Genomic DNA, 25,732 nt, shown 5'->3' on the forward strand with positions numbered 1-25,732 from the left:
TGTGAAGGATACAATTACAGTTAGAATTTGTTACTGCCTTGCCTGTTTAATAACACAGCTGCTTTGTCCTCTGAAACACAGACTAGCGAAAACTATCCTAACATCGAGGTCATGTTTTTAATTCTCATTTGATATCACAATGATTGTATAGTCATGTTATTTGAAAGCATAAAAACGAACTTTCAAGTTATCTGTGATAGAAATCACTGCTGTCCATGTTTAGAAATGAACCAGTAGGACTTGTCCTTACTACACACTTCCACCAGAATTTCTATTCTTGCCACATTAGCTAAATTCTCATAATGACAGAAACAATGGGATACTTTGTACAGAAGCACACTTGTTGGCTCTGAGGACTTTCCTACCTCTGTCTATACTTAGCATGATCTGTCACAATGTTGACAATATTAATGGACATAATATTATTATGGTATGTTCATATTAATAAATCAATATACCACACTTAACCACTGTTTTGCTCTCAGTGCCACTCTCACTGTTGTTAGAGCTCACCAACAGTAGAAAAGTTGGAGTGTTTTTAGGGAAAAAAAGCCAATTTAAACATGGCCACAGGTGTGACAGGCACAGAATTATCTAAAAGACTTTTTCATCAAACAGCAACAACAGTAAATACTACCAAGAATGGATGCAGTGCTTATCTCACTGGAGACAGCTCTGTGGCTGCATGAGTGCGACTGACTTACGTTGGATTCTCTGTTATATTTCTTGGTGTTAACAGCAGAGTAAAAGCCTCCTTTGTCCTCCAGTGGAAACTACACGTGAGCATGTTTATGTTGAACTGAATATTTGTCAGGATTTTCACCCTCAATCAAAATCTGACTTTCATATTTCCAAGACTGATACAGCTGGAAAACCAGGTAGCTTTACATAACTTCAGCAGACACACTGTTAATGTCATAAACGCCATATAACATCCAGTGTTAAAGAAGTGATACAGCTATTAAATTGATTAAATGTTTTTTTATGGTGCCAACTCACACTAGACTGGGCTTTTGGTTTCTGATTTTAGTTGTAACTCAATAAAACATACAGCTAATAGTAAAATCAACCAAAATTATAACCCTTAATCCTTCAAGTATGTGAAGTAAAGCACACTATTCTACTTTCAATAGTTATCTGAATACATTGTGCATAAAACTGTGCCACTCAGGCCTTTAAAGTACAAGAACACTGCCCATGTAATTGTAAATATATGGTAAAAAGTATAAAATGTGGTTTTTCTACAATATTACAGCCACTCAAAACAGTAACTAATACTGTTTGCCCACCAATGGCCAGTAAACTTTAACAGCAGCTCTCTGCTTTTACCAAGGGTGATTAAGGTTTTTAGAAGGCCATCACAGAGGGCCACTAAATCCTGTTGGTCTAACAGCCTCTCCTATTATTTTACCCAATGTTGACTTCAGAAAATATATTCCAGTATAGTAAATTAAATATCTCAAGTTCAGCAACAAGACAACGACATCGTAGGGTCCCCTTCAGGACTCATTGGATTTTTACTCAGAAGGCCTAAATCACTTGCACCTTATTGAGTTATATAGGTCTTTTACACTTGGGAAAGAAAGATAATAATTGCTTATCATGGATGAAGTACCCTATTTATAATACACAGACCGCCTGCCTGACACTTTAATATTACACTGGCATTAGAAGGACCCCATAGGGACACTGTGATACAGTCTGGTTACTGCAAACGGGTGTCACTATAATTAAGCACCAGTGTTACACACACAAAATGGAAGTGGGTTAAAGTCGAGGAGGAAAAGAAGAATAAATGTTAATTTTCCAGCAACTGGTTTATAAAATGTGAACTCTGGTTTATACTCCTCAGGCTTCCCATTACCGAGATATTTCTTATGTGGGCCACAATTCTGACCAGAAGTGCTGCCAATGCATTGCTCAGAAATCCAGCGAGCAATAGCTTAGTGACAGCTCTGCCAGCAGCCCCATGGTATGTTTTTACTGCACAAACGACACTTCAGACAAAATAGATGGAGGGGAACGATCAAGCCTTGGCCTGAAGTGGGAAGACAACCTATTACATGCAGTTTTAGTTCTATGATTCTAATAAAAACGATGTTCTAACTACGAATGAAGCCATATCCATCTCTGCCACACTGACCTCTCCCACCACGGTCCCAGACCTCCATCCACAGTGAACACACACCAGCTGCCAGCTTCCCACTGCTGCTTCCAACCTTCCGAGCCCAAGCACCGAGGCCTCACCTGAAACACGGAAACTTTTACCACACAAATCTTGCTATGTCCTCCTCCAGTGGGCGCAGGGATTTTCTTGGGTTAAATTTACCACCCAAAAGACACAGAAGTCATTACAACCCCTGCCCCTCAGATGGAAACCATCCCGCCCGCCGGTCACCCTCCATCCTGCTCTGAGGTGACCCGTTGGCAGCCCCTCACCTCCCGCCCAAGCTGGGCTCGCACCAACCTTCCCGAGAGGAGGAAGCCGCCACCGGCCTGGCTCCTACCGCTGCACAGCACCGGGGCGGCGGGGCCCGAGGAGCCACCCCTCCGCCCCGCGGGCCTGATCGGCTCGGCTCTGCTCCCGCCCCGCCCCTCAGCGCCGTTTCCAGCCGGAGGCCTTTGGCTGGTGCACGGCGGCAGCGGCGGGAGATCCGCAAAGGCGGCGGGAGCGGCTCCAGGCGTCGCGATGTCGTAGGTACCGGGCGCGGGCGGCGGAGCTGAGGAGCTCGGCTCTAGGAGGCACTTTCCCCCCTCCACCCCGGGAGCCGTTGGAGCGGGGCTAGGCGGGCGAAGGAGCTGGGGCCCGTGTGGGACGCTGAGGCGGAGCGCTCCTCCTCGGCGGCCCGCGGGCTTCTGATGCGGCAGCGCTCTCGTTCCCTGAGGAGAAGCGAGCTCCTCGGGATGTCCGGAGAGGGGAGGAGCGCGCCGCTGCGTGGGAAGGGCAGGTTTTGTTCCCAGCCCCGTCTCCCGGGCGTTGGATTTGACTGGGAAACGTCTAAGATGGTGGCTCCTTGGGGCAGAGCCCTTGTCCAGGTGGAGTCCGGGTGGACGATGCCCGCTGGTATGGGGGGAACTTTAAGTTGCATGTCCGTGCCCGGCTTCCCTAGCCGAGGAAGGGAGGTGGTTTATCTCTGCACTCCCCGTGGATAAACATGTCTCTTCATCAGGGATTGTAGCAATAGGACAAGGGGTGATAGGTTAAAACTTAAACAGGGGAAGTTTAGGTTAGGTATAAGGAAAAGCTCTTCCCTGTGAGGGTGCTGAGGCGCTGGCCCAGGGTGCCCAGAGAAGCTGTGGCTGCCCCATCCCTGGCAGTGTTCAAGGCCAGGTTGGACACAGGGGCTTGGAGCAAGCTGCTCTAGTGGAAGGTGTCCCTGCCCGTGGCAGGGGTTGGAGCTGGAGGAGCTTTAAGGTTCCTTCCAACACAAACCATTTCATGATTCTGTGATTCAAAGTCTGGTGCTGTTCTTGTGTATCTATGCTAATCGTGGGCTTCTGAAGAACAATAAAGAAAATGTGTAGGCTGTTGCTAACTTCAACAGCAGTAAGGTGAGGCCGTGAGGCTCATGCTGACTATATACAGGCTTGGGATATTATCCCAGTTTACAGCTCCTTACACAATTTCAAAGGTAACTTATGTTAGAGCTAGCATAGGTTCCAACTTCTGCCATTCTTGACCACTTGAAGTTGAAGTAATCATGCCAGACAGTAGTAATACAAAGAAAACACCAATACACAAACTTTGATATTATTTTGGTGTTTAAGTCCCTGATTGCACACTGAGCTTAACTACCATTTAAGCTGAACATAGAAAATGATTCAAGGTGATTTCTTCTGGTTTTCCTATTAATAAGACATTTTTGCTGGCAGGTTTTGAAGATGAAGCAAATATCATGAATATGTAAATAGCATAGAGGTGCTTTCTTTTTTCCCCAGTAAAAGCAGAACCTTAAGTGGAAGCTGACTGAAATGGCCTCAAAATGCACTGCAGTACTCCCTAGGGTGTTTTTAATGAAATTAATATGATCAGGTCCTTGATTCTCTATGTTCTTTTTTGTGTGTTCAATCTGTATGTGGCTGTTGCCATTGCATTTATTCATAAATGAATTGTGGCGAGAACGTTAAGTGTACGTGGAATTAAAAACAATATAAATAATTTATCTCTTTATAGAAAGTTAAATTACATACCTAAGACTCTCACTGTTAAACAGTTCCTCATCTAAGTGGTTTCATCAAAGCATTCTTCAAATGAGTGAAGGTATTAGCAGGAAACTGACAATATGACCTGGAATGATGGATGAACAATATGCTATAGAAGTAATATGTAATTCTTTAACCTGATAAGTCCTATGGACAAAATAATCATTGCAGGGTGGACATTAGCCATAAACATATGTCATCATGCTTTGCCTAGTTAAGTTGTCAGGCCAACAATTCAAAGGCAGAAGAAAAACTCGGGTAAATAAGTGTACTTTTATTACATATGCCTAATTTTTCTATCTCCTTTTATTGTTCATAGTCTAACATTTTATTCTACACCATAGCCAAAAGAAGGCTTTTATAGAATCGCAAAGTAGTTTGGTTTAGAAGGGACCTTTACCAGCCATATAAAAAAGATAAACCAAACCAAAGCTAGTGCTCTTTCTCCATCGTGTTTCCTAAAATACTTCAGGATTTTGTTTGCACCTAGATGCATGCACCTAGATGCATGCATGGGGTTTTCTCCATGTTCATCTTTGGAACGATCTGAAAGAAGACACTTTGGCCAGCTGGATCTTCATGTTAGATGTCTGGATGAATTTTGTTTCAATTGTCCTAGCCACATGTTTTAACTTAATATGAGTGAATCGCAGTTGCCCAGAGATTTACCTTCTCACATTATGGCATCAGAAAGACAGTCACTAAAAGCAAGCAAACCAAGCTGCTGGGAAGGGTGGACTGGGAAAAGCAAGGCAAAGTTGAACTCATGAAGCGAAAATTGTATCTCCCTATACGATATGCCAGCTCCTTCCAACATTGAAGTCCTTGTCTGGAATGAGGCTGCCTCTTTGCCACCATAGCTCAAGGAGTTTGCAGGGGTTTTACAGACCAGCAAAGAGAAATCTGGGCTGTCTGCATCTCTACTGCTGTACACAGTATTTGACAGACTTTAAAGAACATAGCCTTGACCAGTTCACAACTTTCACCATAGAAATTTTCTAAATGTTTATAATTTACTGGGATTTTCATGTCATTTCTCATTTATCTACATCCTACAGCTATGTCGAGTCCAGATTCTGCTTTGCTTTGGCTTCCAGCTTCTTTTGAAGTCCATCATAAAAACTTCCATCATAACATGCCTTAGTATAACATGCAAATGCATTGGCCCCTAGAGCATCCTTTCAGAGTAGATGTATTAATAAATATAATGTTTCTCTGCTGCCACCGGGGTGAAAGATGGAATGGAGTCTGCATTCCTTAAGCAATATGGGCTCTTATTAAAAAAAGAAATACATTGTAAAGAATTCCATCAAACTGTTTCAGCTTTGACTGCCCTTTGGCAAGAATTTCACTCCCTTTTTTAATTTAAATGTTACCTGTTTACTTGGCTTTTTTAAGATAGAATACTTCTCTTCCCCTTCTTGTAATAGAGATAGTTGTAAAACACTGTTCGTATCACACTGCTACCTGAGATATATTTCAAAGATGTGTTTTCATTCTATTTTTCCAATCCTTTAATTTGCAGGTTTGGAATAGTAACATAAATTTTAAAAGGATATGTTTGGAATGAGGTCATCTTCAAAGTCAAAACATTCTTTTCCACGATGAGAACTGAACTAAGTCCTTGAAATATGCATTTTCCAAATCTTGTTTGATATAATAAATATATTTTTATATAATAAATATGTTTCTTGGGGATTGTTCTAAGAAATATTTTAATTTCCTTCCCCCCCCCCCCATTGTTTTATATCATGCTTTTAACTATTGTTAAGATTTAGGGGTGTGCTTAAAAAGTTCCAGTTGTCTGTGGGAAAAATAGTCTTAATTTATGTTGACCTTTCTTTCCTTGGAGCATTTAGTCTGCATTCAATAAAATTTTGATGACTGCTCTTTAGAAGACAGCTGTACGATATAAAGTATTATAAATATTCAGCTTTCCTCTTCTAGTGTTGCCATTAACAGCTGGGCATCCAGTTCAGCAGAGCAGATTTTGCAGAGAGAGCTTGGCATGTTCCTGAATCAGTATAGTGAAGAAGACTAGCAGATAGTTTCGTATGGTTTGGGGACCTGTAAAGACATAGAGCATCTGTTCCCCAGTTAAGTCATAGTCTGGTAGCACTGAATCATGTTAAGAGCTAAAATGATGGGAAGAACTACTTTTTTCACCTTGGCTGTACCTGTGTTTTAAATGCCTAATACATTATTTCTACTAATGGCAAAATAATTTCAACCCTTGCTCAGAAGGTATGTAAATGATAATGCTTTTGCATTCTTTCCTTGTTTTTAGTCTTTGAAGAAGAGACAAATACATGGTGTGATTTCGCTTCACTGTCTTGATTTTTATCTCTAGTATAAAATGGAGAAGTGGATTTTCTTATGCAAACACTTCATCCTTATAAACAAGCAATATTTTTGGTACCTGGTATTTTAATCAGTTAAATTATTTTCTTTGGATGACATTAGTTTTCTTACATGGTATTAAAAAAATGTGAAACACAAGAAAGAAAAATGTCTATAAAATTACCAGTTATAGACCTTACTAAGAGAAATCTTTGTGTCTAGATGACCATAAAACTTGTCTGTATTTTTCTTTTGCAGAGCTAAGAGAGAGTTGAAGATGGACAGTGTTAAAAAAGATATTGTAAGTATTTTTTGGTGTATGGAATCATCTGGGCTGTATATATGTGTATGTGTATATACATATATCCACACATGTATATATAAACATGGTATTTCATTAGAGCTTCATTTCTGTTGTTACAGATTGGATATTGTCTAGGAAAATCTTAACAAGACACAAAACTACTGCTGAAAATATTAGTATAAAATTTATTATATGCCATTTGTCATGGAACTGCCTGGCATTAAGTAATGTACATGTGCATGAATCACTGGAAAATAATGGAGAAAGATGCACATTTTTATTGCCATCACTATTTATCCAAGAGCTGAACGAGTTAAGATCCTTGGTGAAATCATTTATTAGAAATTAGCTCCATTATCCTGGAAGCAAATGTTCTGCCATGTAATTGTACGTGGAACAATATGGAATTATGATCATGCTGTAATCTGCATATTATAAACTGCAAAATTGAAATGAAAACATTAAAGGCATTTTCATGTCAAGGATATAATTACCTCCCTCAGCTAATCTGGCAGAATGAAACACTAAAGTACCAACACTGCAATAAATTTCACCACAGTTATCACAATAAAAATAAAATTGTACTGTTGCTATTATTTTCTGTAAATGCAGCTATAGTATACTCCGAGTACCAGCATGTCATGACATATGTCAGTTTATTATCTGCTCCTACCAACAGTGGGTGTTGCTGCAGGCGTCAATCCAGAGGAGCTGGTGAGGATGGCAGTGTTTAAAGGAAGGAAAATTTTGGAGAAGTAAATAGAAATAGCAGGTCAGCAAATGAGCTCCCAGTAAATCTCTGTGTCATTTTGCAAAGATTTGCTTATATGCAGCACATATTTGGAGCTCTCACTGGTATTTAGGGAGACAGAAATTTGCCATTTTTAAAAATTTCTAGATACTTTTTCGTTTGAATTTAAACAAAGGTGGCAAAATACTGCAGTGGCACTAAAAAAAATCATTAGCAATTTAATTAGCAGCTTAGTGTACCATTACCCAACTTGTTCTGCTCAGAATGCAGCTGTGACTGTAATTTTGCATCTGTTTCTTGGGCTTTAGTAATGTTGTTGTAGATGAGTGGTCCAGCTGAAATTGCATAGAGTTCTTTTCCTGCACTAAAGCTATTCTTTCCCTGCTCCCTCCCCATAAGATAGTTACTTGATGGTTCCTTGCATTCAGGTTCTTGTGCTGCAAAAAGCTTAATAAAAGCCCATCTGAATGATAAAAACTTCTACCGGAATCTCAGTAATGTATGTTTATGTTATGATTTTTAGTTCATATGATGCCTCTAATGGGTACATGGCAACGATTTAAAGTGTGCCTGCTGGACAGTAGGGGCTTTAAGTCACCTTTGTATCTGTAGCTTTCTGATCTGATCTGGCTGATATCCTGACATGATTTGTGGCTTTCACACGTGTTACCTGATAAACCTGGGTTTTGACCTTAAAAATACTGCAGAGCCCTTTTGAGATCTAAAACTGCTGTAGTTTAAGTTTCCAGGGGTTATTTGTGAGACCTTAAACCTATGAGATTCAGGCCTTCTCAGAGTTGTCTTTCCATGCTGTCCCATGCTCCCAGCTCAGCTGCGTTTGCCCTCAACCATGTTCCCAACCATCCTTTTCCCAGAGCATGCAGGAGATTCCTGTGTTGAGGAATCCTTACTGGACTCAAAGATTTGTATGTCCATTGTTTAATCTGGTTTAAAAAGGGGTAGTGTGAGGATCTTATTCCAGGAAAACAGGACAACATATGATTAAGTATGAATAAATGAGTTATTAATTTGAAATTGGAGTGGATAGGTCAGTTACCAGAGTGCAAATATCAGTTTTAAGCCCCCAACTTGGCTTAACTGCTGTGTATTCTTTAATGAATATAAATCATAGATCCTCACCTTCTGTTTCATTCATGGTGTTGAAACAGAGTAATGTGCTTACCTATTATACTTTCTAACATTAATAAATGGAATAATAAATGGAACTTAAAGAGATTATGGAATAATCATGTACAATAAAGCTTTGATTGAAGAAATACTGTAGGAAATTGAAGGACTGTTATGAATGACATGAAGACAAATGATAGATATTCAGTTTTACAGATGCAGTGAGGCTCAAGCTGGTAGAAAAGGATGGTTATTTGAGAAGTGGGTTAGTCAATCTTTTGCTTACTACGTAGAGATAAATTAATTTGCTCCTCAAACTCAAAGCCTCAGGATCGTAACAAATTCAACAATGAAGAAATCACTTATTACATTTTAATGTGAGATTTGCTTTGTTTATACTGTGTTTCCAAGAGAAAATAAGGTACTAACCAGTATACAAAATGTCTGTTTCACTGCATTGGACAGCCCATCTTTAAGCCCATGAAAGAATTTTGAAAGGGACTGGAAAAAGTGATGTTGCCCAAAATGTCCCTTTATTCTTTGTACAGCTGATGCTAATACAGTGCAAGGGGTTTGGACTAGATGACTTTTGAAGGTCTGACCCAGACCATTCTATGATTCTGTGAAATCAGTTGTTCACTACTTGGATTCTCCTCTTCAGAGGTGGCTAGTCTTGTTTGGAAGCAGTAGTTTATGTGCCTGCGGACTTTATCTCCTTGAAATGAAAGGTAGGCAGGACTAGAAGGCTGTCATTCTGCAGCTTGCTACATGGAGTACCTGCCAGCTCTTTTGTTGAATGGTTGGATCAGCAGGTCATCAAAGTGAAGTATTGTAGGTCTGGTAGTATGCACATTGGTTAATACTCCAAATTCAGCTACCTGGAAAATCCTGTAGCCACTTATCAGTTGTTTCTAAGAGTGTGACATGACATTATGATGCTGCTGGTGCTATTGGAGCCTCCTTTAAATCCTATATGTGTTCTGTTACTGCATATGTCTCATTTGTGACAGTTGTTGATGGTGTTACTTAAAACTACTAGACTTAGTTGGAATCAAGTTGTTACTAGAGCTAAAGCCCTTTATGTGCAAACCAAGCGTGGGTTTCTTTTTTTTCTGTGTATATCAGTTGTGCAGTGAAATCCTAGTTTCTCAGAGTTGCAATTCAGCATTAGAAATAACTGTGTTTTTATAGAATTAAAATAGTATTAAATAGATAGAATGAGAACTAGTTGTTTATAGTTCATGTGCCTTAAACTCTCAGTACTATAGGAGAAATAATACCAGGGTTTAACTGCTTAAAAAAAGCCCAAACAATCAAATGTTCATGCCAGAATAACTAAATATCTGGAAACTACATACTTTTTGTATATGAGAATTGGTAGGTTAGTATTTGAAGGGCTTTTTATTTGAGTAAAACTAATGTTATTGAGGATGGGGAGTGATAGAGCAGCTCGGTGGGCACTTGGCAGCCAGCAAAAGTCAACCCACCACAACCTAGAGCAGGGACTTCCCATAAAAGGGAGTACATAAAGTTGGGAATTACTAAGGAAAATCTATTAGCAGATAGTAAGTGTTCAGAGAGGCTTTGTCTAGTTTGGGAGCCAATATGTAACCACTGATAGGAAGGGTAGAGGTGACAGTGTGTTTATTTTGCAGAAGGGAAGTTTACAGTGGTTGTAGGTTTAGATGGACATAGGTACTTATTTATCTTTAGCCAATGTCTTTTGCTATGTTTTAGCGATATGATGCAACACCTTTGGAGACCAAAGTGAAAAATCTAAACACTTACTCACCAACAACAGGAACACGTGAAATGAGTCCATTCTCATCTCCTATGACTTATGATGCACAAAATCTCAAGAATCACCTATCAAATGGTTAGTTTAACATTTTGTCTTTCTTAATGCAACATTTTCCTTGTTATTGACTTGATTTAGTAACTTACCTGGTATGTTTGAATTCTTTTTCCTCTTAAAGAATTTTGATCTCTTCTGGAAAAGCTGATGCTGGTTTTTAAAGCTTGAATCTTTTCAGTGTAAATCTTGGAGGTGTTAATGAAACAACTTGGTTATGCAACAAGTTCTGCTTTCTGTTGATCAGTATTGAAATTGCTGGCTCAGAAAAAAAAAAAACAAACCCAAACACCTGCATTGCGTTTTTCTCAAGAATTCCAGTAACTCCACTGCTTGGGCATGTTCGTGCTAACAATATCCTTTGTTTCTTTCTTTCTAAGTCACAGCTGTCACTGATACATGTGTGTGTACAGTGACTGTTCTTTGGATTATATGGGAGATGCTCTGAGGTTGCTGGGTGCAAAATTACTGCAAGGAAGTCATAGAATCCCAGGCTGGTTTGGGTTGGAAGGAACCTTTAAGCTCATTCAGTTCCAACCCCTGCCACGGGCAGGAACATCTTCTACTAGAGCAGGTTGCTCAAGGCCCCTTCCAACCTGGCCTTGAACACTTCTGGTTGAATGCAAAGTCCTGGTTCACTCTAGCAAGGCAGTGTAATTCATTGCACACAGGTAAGGTCTGGACTCTCTCATGCTCAGGAGAGCTGAAAAGAAAAGATGTTTGCAGCTAGTGCATGTTTAATTTTGTGGCCTTTTGAGAACTACATTGAGATTTGCAGTGCAAGTCCTGGTTTATGTACTTCCAGGTTTCTGGTGGTAAATTCTTGCATGGATGTGTGCATACATGCATACAAGATTTCTCAGCTCTGAGTTTTTCTTTATGAATATTGAAAGTTATGTAGATCTTATCAAATCAAAGCTAGAAGGGGAGTTCAGTTTAACTCTTCCACTTTGCATTCATTTATGTATTTTTTTACTATTGATTTTCATAGTAAGGCACTTCAAGGCAACTTTTAATTAATCTAACATAACACTGAATGTCATTAGCTCTCAGAAGATTTCCGGTTGACTTTAGTCCACTTACTAACACAGTCACAGGTTTTGATGCAAACTAAGACTTCTTAAGAAGTATATTTTCATTGACTAACCTACCTTTATAGCTATATAGATTGTGTTCTTTTTAAGTGTTAATGAACCATTAGGTCACCTGATGTGGCTTTTTAGTATGAAATAAAATAACAAAGAAACTTTTTTGTCATCTTTCCCTTACAGAGCCCAAGAGCTTTTATTTCTTGGAATACAGCTCCTGGAAAGATGCTGACGTCTTGATTTGAAGACTTCAAATTATTTAAATAATATAATTTAAATAATTATCATTGTAATAATAATAATAATATCTGTCACTTCCCTTTTTTAGCAAGTTCCTTGTTCAATTACCTTTGCTGTTAAAGGAACAAAATTCTCCTGTCTGATTTTGAATGTGTCTGGCTTTAATTTTGAGCCATCACTTCTTGTTATGCCTTTTTGTTGGGTTAAAGAGCTTTTTATGCCCCATATATTTTGGAATTTATGTGCAGTAATTGAGGCCTCACTAACATTCATGAATTATGATGAGCAGAAATATTCTGAGCAGGATAGAATAACCACTGTTTGAAATTTATCTAGATATCTGCGGATTTTTGCACTGGTTATCACAGCATATGCTCTTATGATGGAGCTGAAGAAGTGAGGTTTTCCTCCAGGAAAAAAAGGAGGTTTATTTTTTAAAGGAATGTGATCAAGAAGTTTTTGTCAGAGGTGGCTGGCCAAAAAATGGAAAGTACTGGAAGCCTTCAAGCTGAAAATAGTACAATTTGTGAGCATTACCTCCCTTTTCCTTATTAAATTAACAGAGTACTTGAGGAAGCATGGAAGCATGGGGTGTTTTGGTGGCAGTATAGCTTTGCATAGTTACAGTGCAGAGGTTTGGTTTTGGTTTTTACTTTTCCTAATTCATAGTCATTCTAGGAAACTAAATAGAAGCACCTATATCCTAATTCTTTAATGTGCTGTCAGTCTTCATTATGACCTGGCTTTATGGCCTTATTACCTGTCTGTCAAACAGCTTTAACACAGTTGAGTTTTCATGAGCACTTGCTGCCAGTCAGAATGTTCACAACTCTCCTACCACGTTCTCTGCTGATTCCAGTTCTTCCCAGAGTAGCTGTTCTCCTCCGCAAGTGCTATGTTTTTGAATTGGGCACCTGGAACTAGTACAAAAATGACTCTGTTGACCATTGACATTCCAAGAAGCCTTGGAGGAAGAATTACCCTAATTTCTGCCCATTCTTTCAGTGAATGATGGCATGTCTCAACTAGTTGTGCAAACCTGGTACATAGAATCAATCATAGAATAATTAGTGTTGGAAAGGACCTTAAGATCATCTAGTTCCAACTTCCCTGTATTGAAAGGAACACCTTTGCCTTTACATATTTTAACATATATGTAGTTGGTGTGTGTTTAATTTTGTGGCCTTCTGAGAACTATATTGACATTTGCAATGAAAGGCATGGTTTATTCCTGGGTTGGGATGGAAGGAAGTCTGTCTGCCAGACAGCAAGTATCTTTGCCACAGTGCCCACCCTGTCTTGTGAATAATTTCTGTTCTCAAAACTAATGGCTCCTTGATTCCTAAAAATATGTTTATTTTGAGTATCTCCACATTCCCACTTATTTTAGATCTTTAGTGACATTTGATCAGCCTTTCAAACTATTGACCCCTGTATTCTTAGAAAGACCATAAGCAGTTTCTCTTTAGGGTTATTTTCCTCTTCAATAAAGTTGCTTAAAGCATTGTGTTAAGTATTTCCACAGATATCCCTAGTTATGTGTTGAATTTTCTCCTTGGAGCTTAAACCAAGTTAGGTAGCAGTCTAACCGCACTGTTTTCCAACTTTCTTCTAACTGTGAAAATTAACTCTTCTGGTGAGCAGCATTCTGACTTAGTTTCTTGGGAACTTATGTCTTATGTAAGTTTATCTACTTTACCTTTCTATAGAGAGAAAGGTATTTTCAAAGTATTCCCAGGACAAATTTCTGTGGCAGTGGTGTCTGCTTTCATCAGTAAGAAGGAAATATTGTGTTTGTATGTATTAACTCCTTTAGCAGGTGGTGCTTGATGGTGCTTCCTGGGTAGAATGAAGAGCCTATGTCTTTTTTTTTAACTTCCTCATGGTAAATATGAATCTCTTCATCCAGTACAACAAAACCTTTCAATGAGAAATGTTGTCGGTAGGTGTTCTCCATCACAGCAAAGAGATGGATGTTAGTGCAATCAGTGCCTGTCCTGGCATCTGTCATGTCCTGGAAAGGTCAGCTCATGCCATGCTCCTATTAATTGTTTTGTCATGATGTGGCATCCTGTGTTCTCACCCAGAATGGAGCAATAAGTATTCAGAATCAAGCAAAGTGACTGCATGTCACACCTAGCTGCTGCTTCTGGCTGAATCAACATCGCCTGTATACTGAGGGAAGAATCGGGTTAGAACAATCTATGTTCCCACTGACTCCAGGGTGAGGCACTGGCAGCAGTAAGTTTGCTCTTAGTGTTGGCACATCACAAAAGCAGTTCTGAAGAAAACCCATATTTTTTAATGTATAGATACAGATTTCCATGTTATGGATGTCTGCGGAATATGAAACTATACTTCAACCTGGCTGGAAATCCACCTGCACTTAAACACTTTGAAAAAGGCTTTTAAAATTGTATATCATGATAGCAGTCAGATACAAAATTAAAAATGCTGTGGCTCTTTAGATATGTTCTCTTGAATATCCCTCCATGTTTGTAATTCCTTGCTTTAACAACCTCTTTTCCTTTAGTTTTAGTCGATGCCTTTTTGGTGACACAACACATGATAATACACAAACATTTAAATCTACTACAAGTAGTAAAACTTCTTCAGCATCTCTGCATTTACATTAAATGCCTTATCTCTTAGGTGAAAGAAAAAAGGAGGCAAAATGTCTTGTACTAAAATGCCTGTATATTAGGATGTCAATGGGAAAGGTGAACCTGTACTGGATTTCCGTACTGATATTAAGTATGGACATAGGGGAACTTTCTTTTTGCCTATAAAAAGACCAAGCACATGCTCATAGCTGACATTTAGATGGATAATTATTCAGTAATGTAGTACCAGACATCTTTTTTTTTCCTTGTGTTCATATAGCTACAAGGTGGTGGTACATGAGCCTTCCTCTTATATCACAGGTTTCAGGCTGGCCTTGTAAACACACAATTTCTTTCCTTCTTCTGAAAAGACACTTTTATTTTAAGTGTAATAGATTACACATATCATCTGTGAGGCCTTGAGTGTAATCTATGTCCTATTTTTCTATTATTAATATGTAAGAAAACAACAGAATGAAAATTATTGCAAATTAATGCCATTAGCTGTGCAAATGTAGTTTGCATTGTGTGAAGTATCATGAAGTATCAAAGTAGCATGGATCTATCTCACTGAGAGGACAGACAGATGGGAATTACTTGTCTTATGAATATGGCTTTCTTTTGAATATCAGTGTGGAGGAGTGCCTTAAAAAAGACTAAATACCTACAGAATGCCAAGATTGCTCAAAAGTAACATTTATGTTAGGAGAAGACATGAACCAACCCAATTGTAAGATAGTGGGTCTTTATGATGTTGTCCTATATATGTCCTGTAGGGCTGCCTGATAATTCATATATTGCCCAATTATCCGCAATCTCACAACCCATTTATGACATAAAATGCTAAAATAACAGAATATTAAATCTTCATTGGTTTCTCATCATTATTGGTTAATGTATTTTTAAGATTTATTTTAAACCAATCTATTTTTAATCAAGTCAAACCAGTGTTCCACTATTCCATAGTATTTGTCTGAAAGTAGTGTCTTTTTGATAACTGGTGACTGGTTTAAGTGCAAGTTCTATGAATACTTAGAGTTAAAATGAAATCCTTTTGGGTCTTAACCTTTAGCTACTGTAGTTTAACAGCTTGAAGTTTCATAGCAGCTTGTCATTCTGAGGTCTTTGTAAATGTTTTACAAAATATTGAAATTAAAAGTTAATTTATCCTTCAGTGCTGATACGTGCATGTAATAATTTAGATCTAGCAAGAAGAAATCAGTGTTTAATGCATAGTGTGGCCTCTCTTTTCATGTCTGATGTCAAAAAGGAGACGTATTACAGTGAAATGGGAATAGCACCTCATTGCAGAGGGTCTGTTCTAGGATCAGTGTTAAGGCCACAGTAAAGACTGTTGGATTTGTCTCCAAATCTTTCCCTTAAAGGTGAATTTCACCTTACAATAACAGCCGTTGAATATGAAACATTTTTAAGATGTGTATGTATCTGTTGGAGGGACAGTAAATAAGAACTCATTTTAAACACCTTGTGAACGTCTTTGGCATAAGGAAATGAGCTCTTTCTTGGGTGTTGGATAGATGAGCAGAGTCTGAATGGCTACAAGTCCAGGGAGACTGAGATGAGCTCTTAGGCAGAAGCTCTTCCCTGTGAGGGTGCTGAGGCGCTGGCACAGGGTGCCCAGAGAAGCTGTGGCTGCCCCATCCCTGGCAGTGTTCAAGGCCAGGTTGGACACAGGGGCTTGGAGCAAGCTGCTCTAGTGGAAGGGGTCCCTGCCCGTGGCAGGGGTTGGAGCTGGATGAGCTTTAAGGTTCCTTCAACTCAAACCAGTCTGGGATTCCATGATTCTACGTCACCAATTGTCAAATGCACTAGTCATCTCATTGTTCTCATTATTTAAGGGAAAGCTGTTACCAGAAAAAAAAGAATCAAGGTATGGCTATGTCTCTCCTCCTTCCTATATATGCATACACCTCACTGTTTTGTTTTTAATGACTATCAGATCCAAAAGAAATCCATTGCATAGGAGAACAGAACTGTATCCAAACCCAGGAGCTTTTACATTGTAGTAGAAAATGAAAGAGTAAGTAACTGATACTGTTAAGGGGGGAAAATCTTAAGGTGACAATTACAAAAACTCCAGGTTATATGGTATCTTCAACTTCAGCTGCAGTGAAACAGAGATCATTCCCACTATTCAGATGTGACCTCTGTGTTGCTGGAGCCTCAACAGGTAAAACACTTGAAGCAGTGGAAAGTGACCATATAGGTTGTGTGGAGCACAATACTATGAATAGTTACAGCCTCACTAATTTAAGTAGAAACCAGGCAGTTTACCAATTTACCAACACCACGTGTGAGTCGAGGAAGTTTTATCAAATCCATGGGAATGGACTTTTGGGATAATACATTCCTGTTTCCTCCCAGAAACATGCAACTGCTCAAAATATCAGTGCACTGCAATGTAGAAACATGACTTGCCATGCAGAATAATGGCAACTGGCATATGATTTATCATACCCCATCAGAGGACAAGCTAGAATATTATATTGTCGGTATAGCATGTCCGAGCCTTTGGAAATAATTTGCAGCATCTCTTTGTAGTTGTTTACAAGATGGAGTTGGGGGCCAGGCACTTTTTATTGAAGGAAAACAGAGGTTTCATTGCTCAGTCGTGACGGTATTTTCATGATAATGGTCTGTGCTAATAAGCTGTATTGAGGCAGTTAATAGGATAAAAATCTTCTGAGCAGAGCATGTAACTATCTGTCAGAATTATCCTAAATCCCAGTAACTATTACTATAATCCCAAGATTCCCACAAATGTAAATGTCATGTGAACTGATGAGAGGTCAAATTATGAAAGAGTAAATATAGTGAACTTAATGTGTTTCATTACAAGGGAATCGGTCCTGCTTTGTGAGTGAGTTTTGGTTCTTGTCCTCTTCCTAAAAGATCATACAGCAGTCAAGGTTCATACTAACACTTTTTTTAAGTGCTTTAAATACTCAATGTCTTATTTTCATATTTTTTTTCTTCCATGTGAACCTCTTAGGAAATCGAACGGAGCAGAATGGTTCAGCAAGCAGATTACCCAGAAGAGGGCAGCCTCAAACAGAAAAGGATGTGTAAGTATGTGAAGTGCAATACTGTGATTTTTACTTATGAAAGATTAATATTTCATACAGAATTAAATTAATAGCAATTATTTTCAATACTTTTAATTCCACAGGATCGGATATTGGAAGGCAGTGAATGGCAGCCTTGCAGTTATAGGTACAGGGTTTGCAATACAACTGTCCAGCCAGTTCTGCCTTTCACTGAAGTGTGGGGCATATGACACTGCCAATTACAGGAGCCACACTCACAGTACTACACAATGAGGTGTCATAAGTCAGCTACTGGAAGGAAGATACGTTTTGTCTTTTCAGACTTCTGGAAGTGTACATTCCTTCACCTTATTTTTGGAAGCATTGACTGTCAAAGTTAAAGGGCCAGGAATGCAGGACACTTCTATTAAAAACTAGCCACAGATGCTCATGGTGAAACTTCATGTTTGCTTTGTAGGATCTTTTAAAATTCTTGTCTTTTCTTCCACAATCTTATTTTAAGCTGTAAGTTTCTTGACATTAATGGGTTTTGGACAGTCCACAGTTAGTAAAGCACTTAAATAAGTGTTTCAGGTGAAGTATCCAATAAACTGTTTTCCTAAACGTGCTAGATATGAGGAGGGAGAAATGATAAACTGTGTTATTAGAAGTAAGGCTGTTGTTAGCATTGCTTGATCTTTTCTGTTATGCAAAACATATGTAATTGTTTTTAACAATTCCAAATCTCAGCTGAAAAGTGAACTGAACTTTTCTGCACCAACAGCCAAGTGTCAGGCTAAATGTTTTATGCATTTCAGCCACAACAAACACATCCATCCATAAGAGCTAGATAAAGGAAATATTTGTTTTGTGTTGGTGGAAAAGTGGAAAACTGACTCTCTGTAAGTTGAATTGTATCAGGGATGTCTTTTGTCTTTGCCATTCAGAAATCCTGCAAGTTATGAGGTTTGTTAATACACAAGGTGTAAATGCTCAGTAAAACTACTTTGAGTTTAAGCTTTAGAGCAGCTAAAAATCTGCAAGTTTCTTCCCTCAGTGAGCACAATCGTACTTCTTGCTGCTAATACAGTATTATCCCAGGTAGCCCCCCATCCTTTTCCATCCTTTTTTACTCAACTGGAATTGCATTCACCAGACCTTTGTGATCTTTCTTAGGAAAATTGGTTTAAAAATTCTTTATTCTCATTCTTCAATAATCTACATTTTTGTTCTTGAGATCTTCTTATCCTGTTGTGTTGTCCAGCTTTTTTATTTGGTACTTCAACTTGTCCTTGGTGGCATCTTGACATGTATCTTTGACATCTATCCCAGGAAGTCTAGTTCCCAGCTCAGCATTGACATGGCTATACCACATCTCTTCTCTCTTCTACATTATAACTTATTTCTTTCATCATTCTGTGTAGTGACTGTCCTGGATGGCATGTTAGATAGTAAAAACTAAAATCTTACAGTTATAACAGTGGGAAGCTGTAAACTGATTAACTGAGGGGTTTTTTGGTTCAGTAAATCCCTTGGTCAACACATCCAGACTCATTTCTTAGTGATAGTAACCTTGAATTGCAGAACAATTTGAGTAATCATAGTCTTCATTGACATGTAAATGTTTGCATTCAGTAATTCAATATGTTTTTAGAAACTGCAAGAATTACAGAAGGATGTGTCAGTAAAACACATTTATAAACACAGTAATATTTATGTGAACTTCCATACACTTTAAGTTTACAGGTGGAAAATATACTGTACAATGCACTGACATTAGCATTTTCTTTTGTGAATAGCATTCTGTTCCCATGTTGAGACGCAGCAGTGAGAAGTTTTTCTCATACTATAGTTCTGTTTCTAAATTTGAGGTTTCTTATAAGGGTGATTCTCTCTTCTGTAGAAGGAAGCAGTAAATAATAGATTATTTCTCTGTTGTCTCAATTTGCTTTACATATTTAAATGGTTGAAAGAGAAAATAAGCCTAAACATTCATTGCACGAATGACTTCAATACATATTCAGTGCAAATCCTTAATCACATGTTAAAGTCTGCCATTTAGATCTAATCTGATTGTATATTACTTTAATTTTTATTGCAAAGCCCATTAAACTCTGGAAGCTGACCATCTTTATACTGGTAGTAAAATATTTGTAGCTTTGAAGAGGAGACATTAGGACAAAGCTGAACAAATTACATCATGCAATGTTAGAATCGTAGAATCAACTAGGTTGGAAATGACGTTTAAGACCATCAAGTCCAACCATTACCCCAGGAACTGGGGAATGTTGTCCCTGTTGGGCTCAGTTTTAACTTCCTGTGTCTCCTACAGCTACAAGCAGTGTTGTATGGCATTAACCAGGGCTTTGGGGAGCTCATCCTCTTCACTGAATTCCTGTTCTTAGGAACAAATGAGTTAAATATCTTCTTTTACCATTGTCATCCTGCACAATCCTCAGAAAACCCTCTAATACTGCTGAACCTGAGCTCCTGTCCTTAAAATTACATATATATTTGGCAGTCTGCGTATAAATCCTACCCAAAGGCAAGTTATATTTGGTGTTCTTGACACAGTCAAGTTGCACAGCCCATCTGTTCGCAGCTTATCTACATCCATCCTCATTACAATGTGAAGAAACTCAAGGCAACATTGTAAACACTGATTTTCAGCAGCAAGTGGGGATGTGACTAATGGAAATGGTTTGATTTTTACCTTTTGATGCAGGTTCATGGAGTTGCAGTGCAAAGTGAAAAGTTCACTGGACAGAATCCTGAAAATAAGAGCAAATCTGACAAGCCTCCAGGTCTGCTTTACACTGATTTACTTCTTGAATCTACTTTTAATATAGGATTTGAAATAAAAATGAAAATCCTATGGGCAACATTTGAGTTTTAATAAGGAAGCAAATAAAATGGTTTAAAGCTGGGAAGTTGGACTTGCAAATCCAGAAAGTGCGAAAAAAAAAACCCACCCAGAATTTAGTAGATTATTTTTTTAAACTAGTAGAAGTACTTTTCCAAGTGCACCATTTTTATCACTGCTCATTTTGTCCATGAATAAAAGCATATGAAGCAGTTATCAACTGTTATTTCTAACTTAAAGTTAGAAATATGACTTATTACTGCATAGATTTTTTTCCATTAAGATTAAATATCCCTTTGTGTTCAAGTGATTGTACTCTTTAATTTACCACTAACGCATCATCATGGAGTACTCTGTTTAATACATGCTAGAATGCAAATCACTTTCCTGCTTTAGTCACATTTTGTTTCCTGAATAAATTTAGGACACGGTTCATCGCTGTATATTGTTATCTGTGAAATTATTCAGTGTATTCAAAGAACTGTATTGATTTATTTTACTTGCATACATGGCCTGAGAGTATTTTACTTACAAAAAAAAAGATTGGTTATAGTTTAAAATATTTGAATTTAAATGTTCATTTGGAAAACTATTGAAAAAAACTGTCTATTTCTCATGAAACATAGTTATATGTTCTTAGGTCTGCCACAGTGCTGAGAAGTGTGTTCAAGTATCTTAAATGCCTGTAGATTTCCATTTTACTGACATATTATAGCTTGTCCATGTGCCAAGATTGCTTTTCTGGGGATCAAGTGTTAATCTGTTTAGACAGCTGAAGACTTACAGATGTAGCGTAAATAACAGGAGATTTTTAAGCAACACTTTCCAAGGCACCTGAATGCCATTTTCAGAAGCAGGGTTTGTTCCTACGTCCTTAAAATTTAAGTCCCCTTAACTCTCTCTGAGGTGGAGCCTCGAGCATCATTTAGAGCTTATGAAAACAATCCAAAAGTTCCTTCTATCTGATGTTTTTAATAGATTGTAGACCTCTAAAGAGACGCTTCGGGATTGAGATTTAACAATGTCTTTGGTTATTTCTTTCCAGGCTTTAGAGGGCAGTGGAGAGCTTGAAAATGCTGGTGTTTCAGCCTCGTCTTTCGACTTGAGGGATGAAGTGCAGAAAACCCAAGAGCTAAGTAAGAAGGATTTTCAGTAACGTTTATCCCCTTTATAGCAGTTTATCTGTGATCTCTCCTAGAGTCATACCCCACTCTGTGTTATAATGGAGTGTTATACCCCAAGCCTCTGCCCTGAGTCTTTTAGTTGGGACAAATGCACCTCCTTGTGCATCCAACCGGGGATGTAAAAGAAAGGCAACCCCAGCATCCCACTCTTCTAACTCCCAGTCACAGGTGGGGAGGGAAAACTTGCAAGAGCAACACCTTTTCTAATGTAAATAGTTAGATACTTAGTGGGTAGTTAGCTCGTGATTAGGCTAAACGTTTGCACTTTGGTTGCATTGCCTTTCTACTCCTTCTGCAAGGAAGTTGTTTTGTTTGTTTGCCTGTTAGGAGGATTATGCTGAATATAGGTTTCCAGGCTTTAAAAATTGTTATTCATGTGTCTTTAAAAGATGGACATACCAGATGCTTATTGTGTTGGGATAAAGGCACTTTACAGATGGCACATCTGTATTACTTTTCCAAAGGAACCCAGAGAAAGCAAAGATTTTCATTTACATGTGTCCATGTTTAGGAAACTCTTTATCCTTACTGCAAGTCAGAGGTTCTTGGGACATGTAATTCTCAGCAGCAAAAAGTGCATTCATGCTTCTCCTCCCAGCTGCCTCTGCAGCTACATGGGAAATATGTGATGGGGAAATACTCCAATGGAAAAACCTTGCATTATGGATAATTGCAGGAAAAAATAGGTATTGGCTTTCATGGAGAAAAATTAAAGATCTCCCTTACGAGGTAATTCCTTTAAAAGTGGTGAAAGGTAGCCATAGACACCCAAGGAGCTCCAGCATTTATCACAGAATCCTAGAATGGTTTGAGTTGGAAAGGATCTTAAAGCTCATCCAGTTCCAGCCCCCTGCCACAGCAGGGACACCTTCCACTAGAGCAGCTTGCTCCAAGCCCCTTCCAACCTAGCCTTGAACACTGCCAGAGATGGGACAGCCACAGCTTCTCTGGGCAATTTGTGCCTCAGCACAGGTAGTTCATTTGTTTTCACAATAGCAACACCTATAAAAGGTGTACCCACTACATGTTTGTGGGACAGGTGTGTCTCTAAGACTGCATTCACCTACCACTGCTTCTCAAAGGTCTGTATAAGTAACACTGTTCTTGTAGACTTTTCATACCAACCTCTGATTATCTAGTTTCCAGCTGAACAGGGAGTATAAATAACATAACCATACATATATTCCCTGTGTGCAGGCTTTGGACAAGCATGCAGTGATGATGAAATAGTTTCTTAACCTGCAGCAAACAGGACGTTTTGTTGGTTTACATTATTCTACAACCTCTCGTTGCTTTGTTGCCTGCAGAGTGTAAAAACACTGAACTAGGTATAGGAAATCAAAACCTGGAGTGACTGTGACTGCTGCTTTGTTTGCAGCTGGAAAGAGGTGGACAATAAAGGCCCAAGTGCTAGAGAATTTCTCTTCGCAAAGAGCCCTGTAACCCTTCCAATTCATTAGCTGAATGGACCCCAACAGTGGAATTTATGCACCACACAATTCCAGCAACTACTGTTGTTTAAATTACCATTTCTTTCCTGACTCCTATTCCCATGCTCATTCCGTTTCCATTTTGCATGTGTATACACTGTACTGTTCCCACTGTAATGCACTTAACCAGATGCTTTCTTATACAAAATGAAGTTTTCTGAATATAGTCTGTGTTTACATTACTACCCTACACCAGGGATAGGGCAGTGACTTCCCAAATGAGCTGCCAGGCCTGTTGTTGACACTTGCTGTTAGCTTCTTATTGCCTTCCAAATGGGAAAGAATCATCTTTTCCTCCCACCTCTAAATTAAGAACAATGCACCGTGTGTCGGTGCTAGAAGACAGAAATGGGAACAAAATGTGTGTACGGGGCTTGTAAGCCCAAGTCCTCAAAATTATGTTGATTTTGAAATGGTTTTGTTAATTTTTTGAGTACAATTACACTGGGGTGTTTTTTTTTATCATCACCTGAAGAAAAATCCATATCAGAATCCCAGACTGGTTTGTGTTGGAAGGGACCTTAAAGCTCATCCAGCTCCAACCCCTGCCACGGGCAGGGACCCCTTCCACTGGAGCAGCTTGCTCCAAGCCCCTGTGTCCAACCTGGCCTTGAACACTGCCAGGGATGGGGCAGCCACAGCTTCTCTGGGCACCCTGTGCCAGCGCCTCAGCACCCTCACAGGGAAGAGCTTCTGCCTAAGAGCTCACCTCAGTCTCCCCTCTGGCAGGTTAAAGCCATTCCCCTTGGCCTATCCCTACAGGCCCTTGTCCAAAGCCCCTCTCCAGATTTCTTGTGTGCTTTGAATATGTGAAAAAGGCAGCATAGATATTTTCTTTGAAATCTCTGGGGCAATGTTTACTGATTGCAGATTTCTTTCCTCACTAGTGAGTCAAGCAGAAGAACTGCAGCTGCTGAAAAGAGACCACGGAAAACTTCTTGCCCAAAGTAAGAAATGTAATAACTCCTATGTAACAGAGGTTTTGGTGATTCCTGTTAGGTGATTAGTTCTTTCCACTTGCAGTTGGGTAACCTTTAATATGTGAAAATGATGATCATCAAATGTGTTTCCTCTGAAAACTTCTGAATTACTCAGATGTAAATTTCATCTTTTCTGCTATTTCTTTGGATTGGGTACTCCTCTATGAAACTGTGCAAGGAGAAGAAATCATTAACGGTGTTACACTTGAGGCATGGTCTAGAAATACGTGCAGTCAGGTCCTAGAGAGCTTAAATATCTTTCATACATAATAGTTATCCTTGTTATTCCTCATTCTCCTCCCTCCCCTTGCATTTTTAGTGCACAAGCCAGGTAGCAAACAGCCTTTGCAGCAGAATCTTTTTCACCTTATATGTATTGTGAGGTATTTAGCACGCTTCAGGGGACTGTGAAATCCTAACTATTGAGTTTCTTCATAACTAGTGCTGTGAAAACACTTGAAGTTGGTGGCATTTAATAGAGTGTGGCTCATGTAGTCACTATAGTGCCTTGTCTAGCAGGGAATGTGGCAGGGGGATTTATGTTTCCCAGTAAAATCAACAGTCATCACTGATATTCTGATATTTCTGGTATCTTCACATATCTTCACATAGAGCAAAACCAGAACTAAAATAATTGATGGCATCTCTGCTGCTCTATTTCCCAGCTGCCCCAATCAGCAGCACTGGTTTGCTGACGACGCTAAGTTATGTGGTTTGGTTGATACGCTGGAAGGAAGGGATGCCATCCAGAGGGACCTTGACATGCTTGTGAGGTGGGCTGATGCCAACCTGATGAAGTTTAACCATGCCAAGTGCAAGGGCCTACACCTGGGTCGGAGCAATCCCAGGCACGGCTACAGGTTGGGCAGAGAAGAGATTCAGAGCAGCCCTGCAGAGAAGGACTTGGGGGTGTTGGTCGATGAGAAAATGAACATGAGCCGGCTGCAGTGTGCGCTCGCAGCCCAGAAAGCAACCGTATCCTGGGCTGCATCAAGAGCAGCGTGACCAGCAGGTCGAAGGAGGTGATCCTGCCCCTCTGCTCTGCTCTTGTGAGACCTCACTTGGAGCATTGTGTGCAGTTCTGGTGTCCTCAGCATAAAAAGGACATGGAACTGTTGGAACAAGTCCAGAGGAGGCCACGAGGATGATCAGGGGCTGGAGCACCTCCTGTATGGAGACAGGCTGAGAAAGTTGGGGCTGTTCAGCCTGGAGAAGAGAAGCTGCGTGGAGGCCTCAGAGCAGCCTTCCAGTATCTGAAGGGGGCCTACAAGGATGCTGGAGGGGGACTCTTCATTAGGAACTGTAGTGATAAGACAGGGGGTAACAGGTTCAAACTTAAACAGGGGAAGTTCAGGTTAGATATAAGGAAGAAGTTCTTTACTTTAAGGGTGGTGAGGCACTGGAATGGGTTGCCCAGGGAAGTTGTAAATGTTCTATCTCTGGCGGTGTTCAAGGCCAGGTTGGATGAGGCCTTGGGTGACATGGTTTGGTGTGTGACGTCCCTGCCCATGGCAGGGGGATTGGAACTGCGTGATCTTAAGGTCCTTTCCAACCCTAACTATTCTATGATTCTTTGATTCTATGTCACAAGCAGCCCCTTCGATTTTGTTTGTATCTGCTCTTCCATGTGCCTAAATTCATTCTGCTCTGGGGAATTCT

At 39.4% G+C, this 25,732-nt stretch overlaps 1 protein-coding gene across 1 annotated transcript in view; it reads left to right on the top strand.

Annotated features, from left to right (window-relative positions):
* The first annotated feature begins 2,672 nt into the window (after positions 1–2,672).
* ITGB3BP (integrin subunit beta 3 binding protein) overlaps positions 2,673–25,732 on the top strand; it is a 32,864-nt gene continuing 9,804 nt past the window's right edge. The window contains exons 1-7 of the mRNA XM_080623159.1: positions 2,673–2,694; positions 6,802–6,844; positions 10,464–10,602; positions 17,523–17,595; positions 20,282–20,360; positions 21,465–21,555; positions 23,981–24,040. Of these exons, the coding sequence (XP_080479285.1) occupies positions 2,690–2,694; positions 6,802–6,844; positions 10,464–10,602; positions 17,523–17,595; positions 20,282–20,360; positions 21,465–21,555; positions 23,981–24,040 (490 nt within the window). The 5' untranslated portion in view covers positions 2,673–2,689. The remainder of the gene's footprint in view (positions 2,695–6,801; positions 6,845–10,463; positions 10,603–17,522; positions 17,596–20,281; positions 20,361–21,464; positions 21,556–23,980; positions 24,041–25,732) is intronic.

The sequence above is a fragment of the Psittacula echo genome (assembly GCF_963264785.1).
Source record: "Psittacula echo genome assembly, chromosome: 7".
NCBI lineage: Eukaryota > Metazoa > Chordata > Aves > Psittaciformes > Psittacidae > Psittacula > Psittacula echo.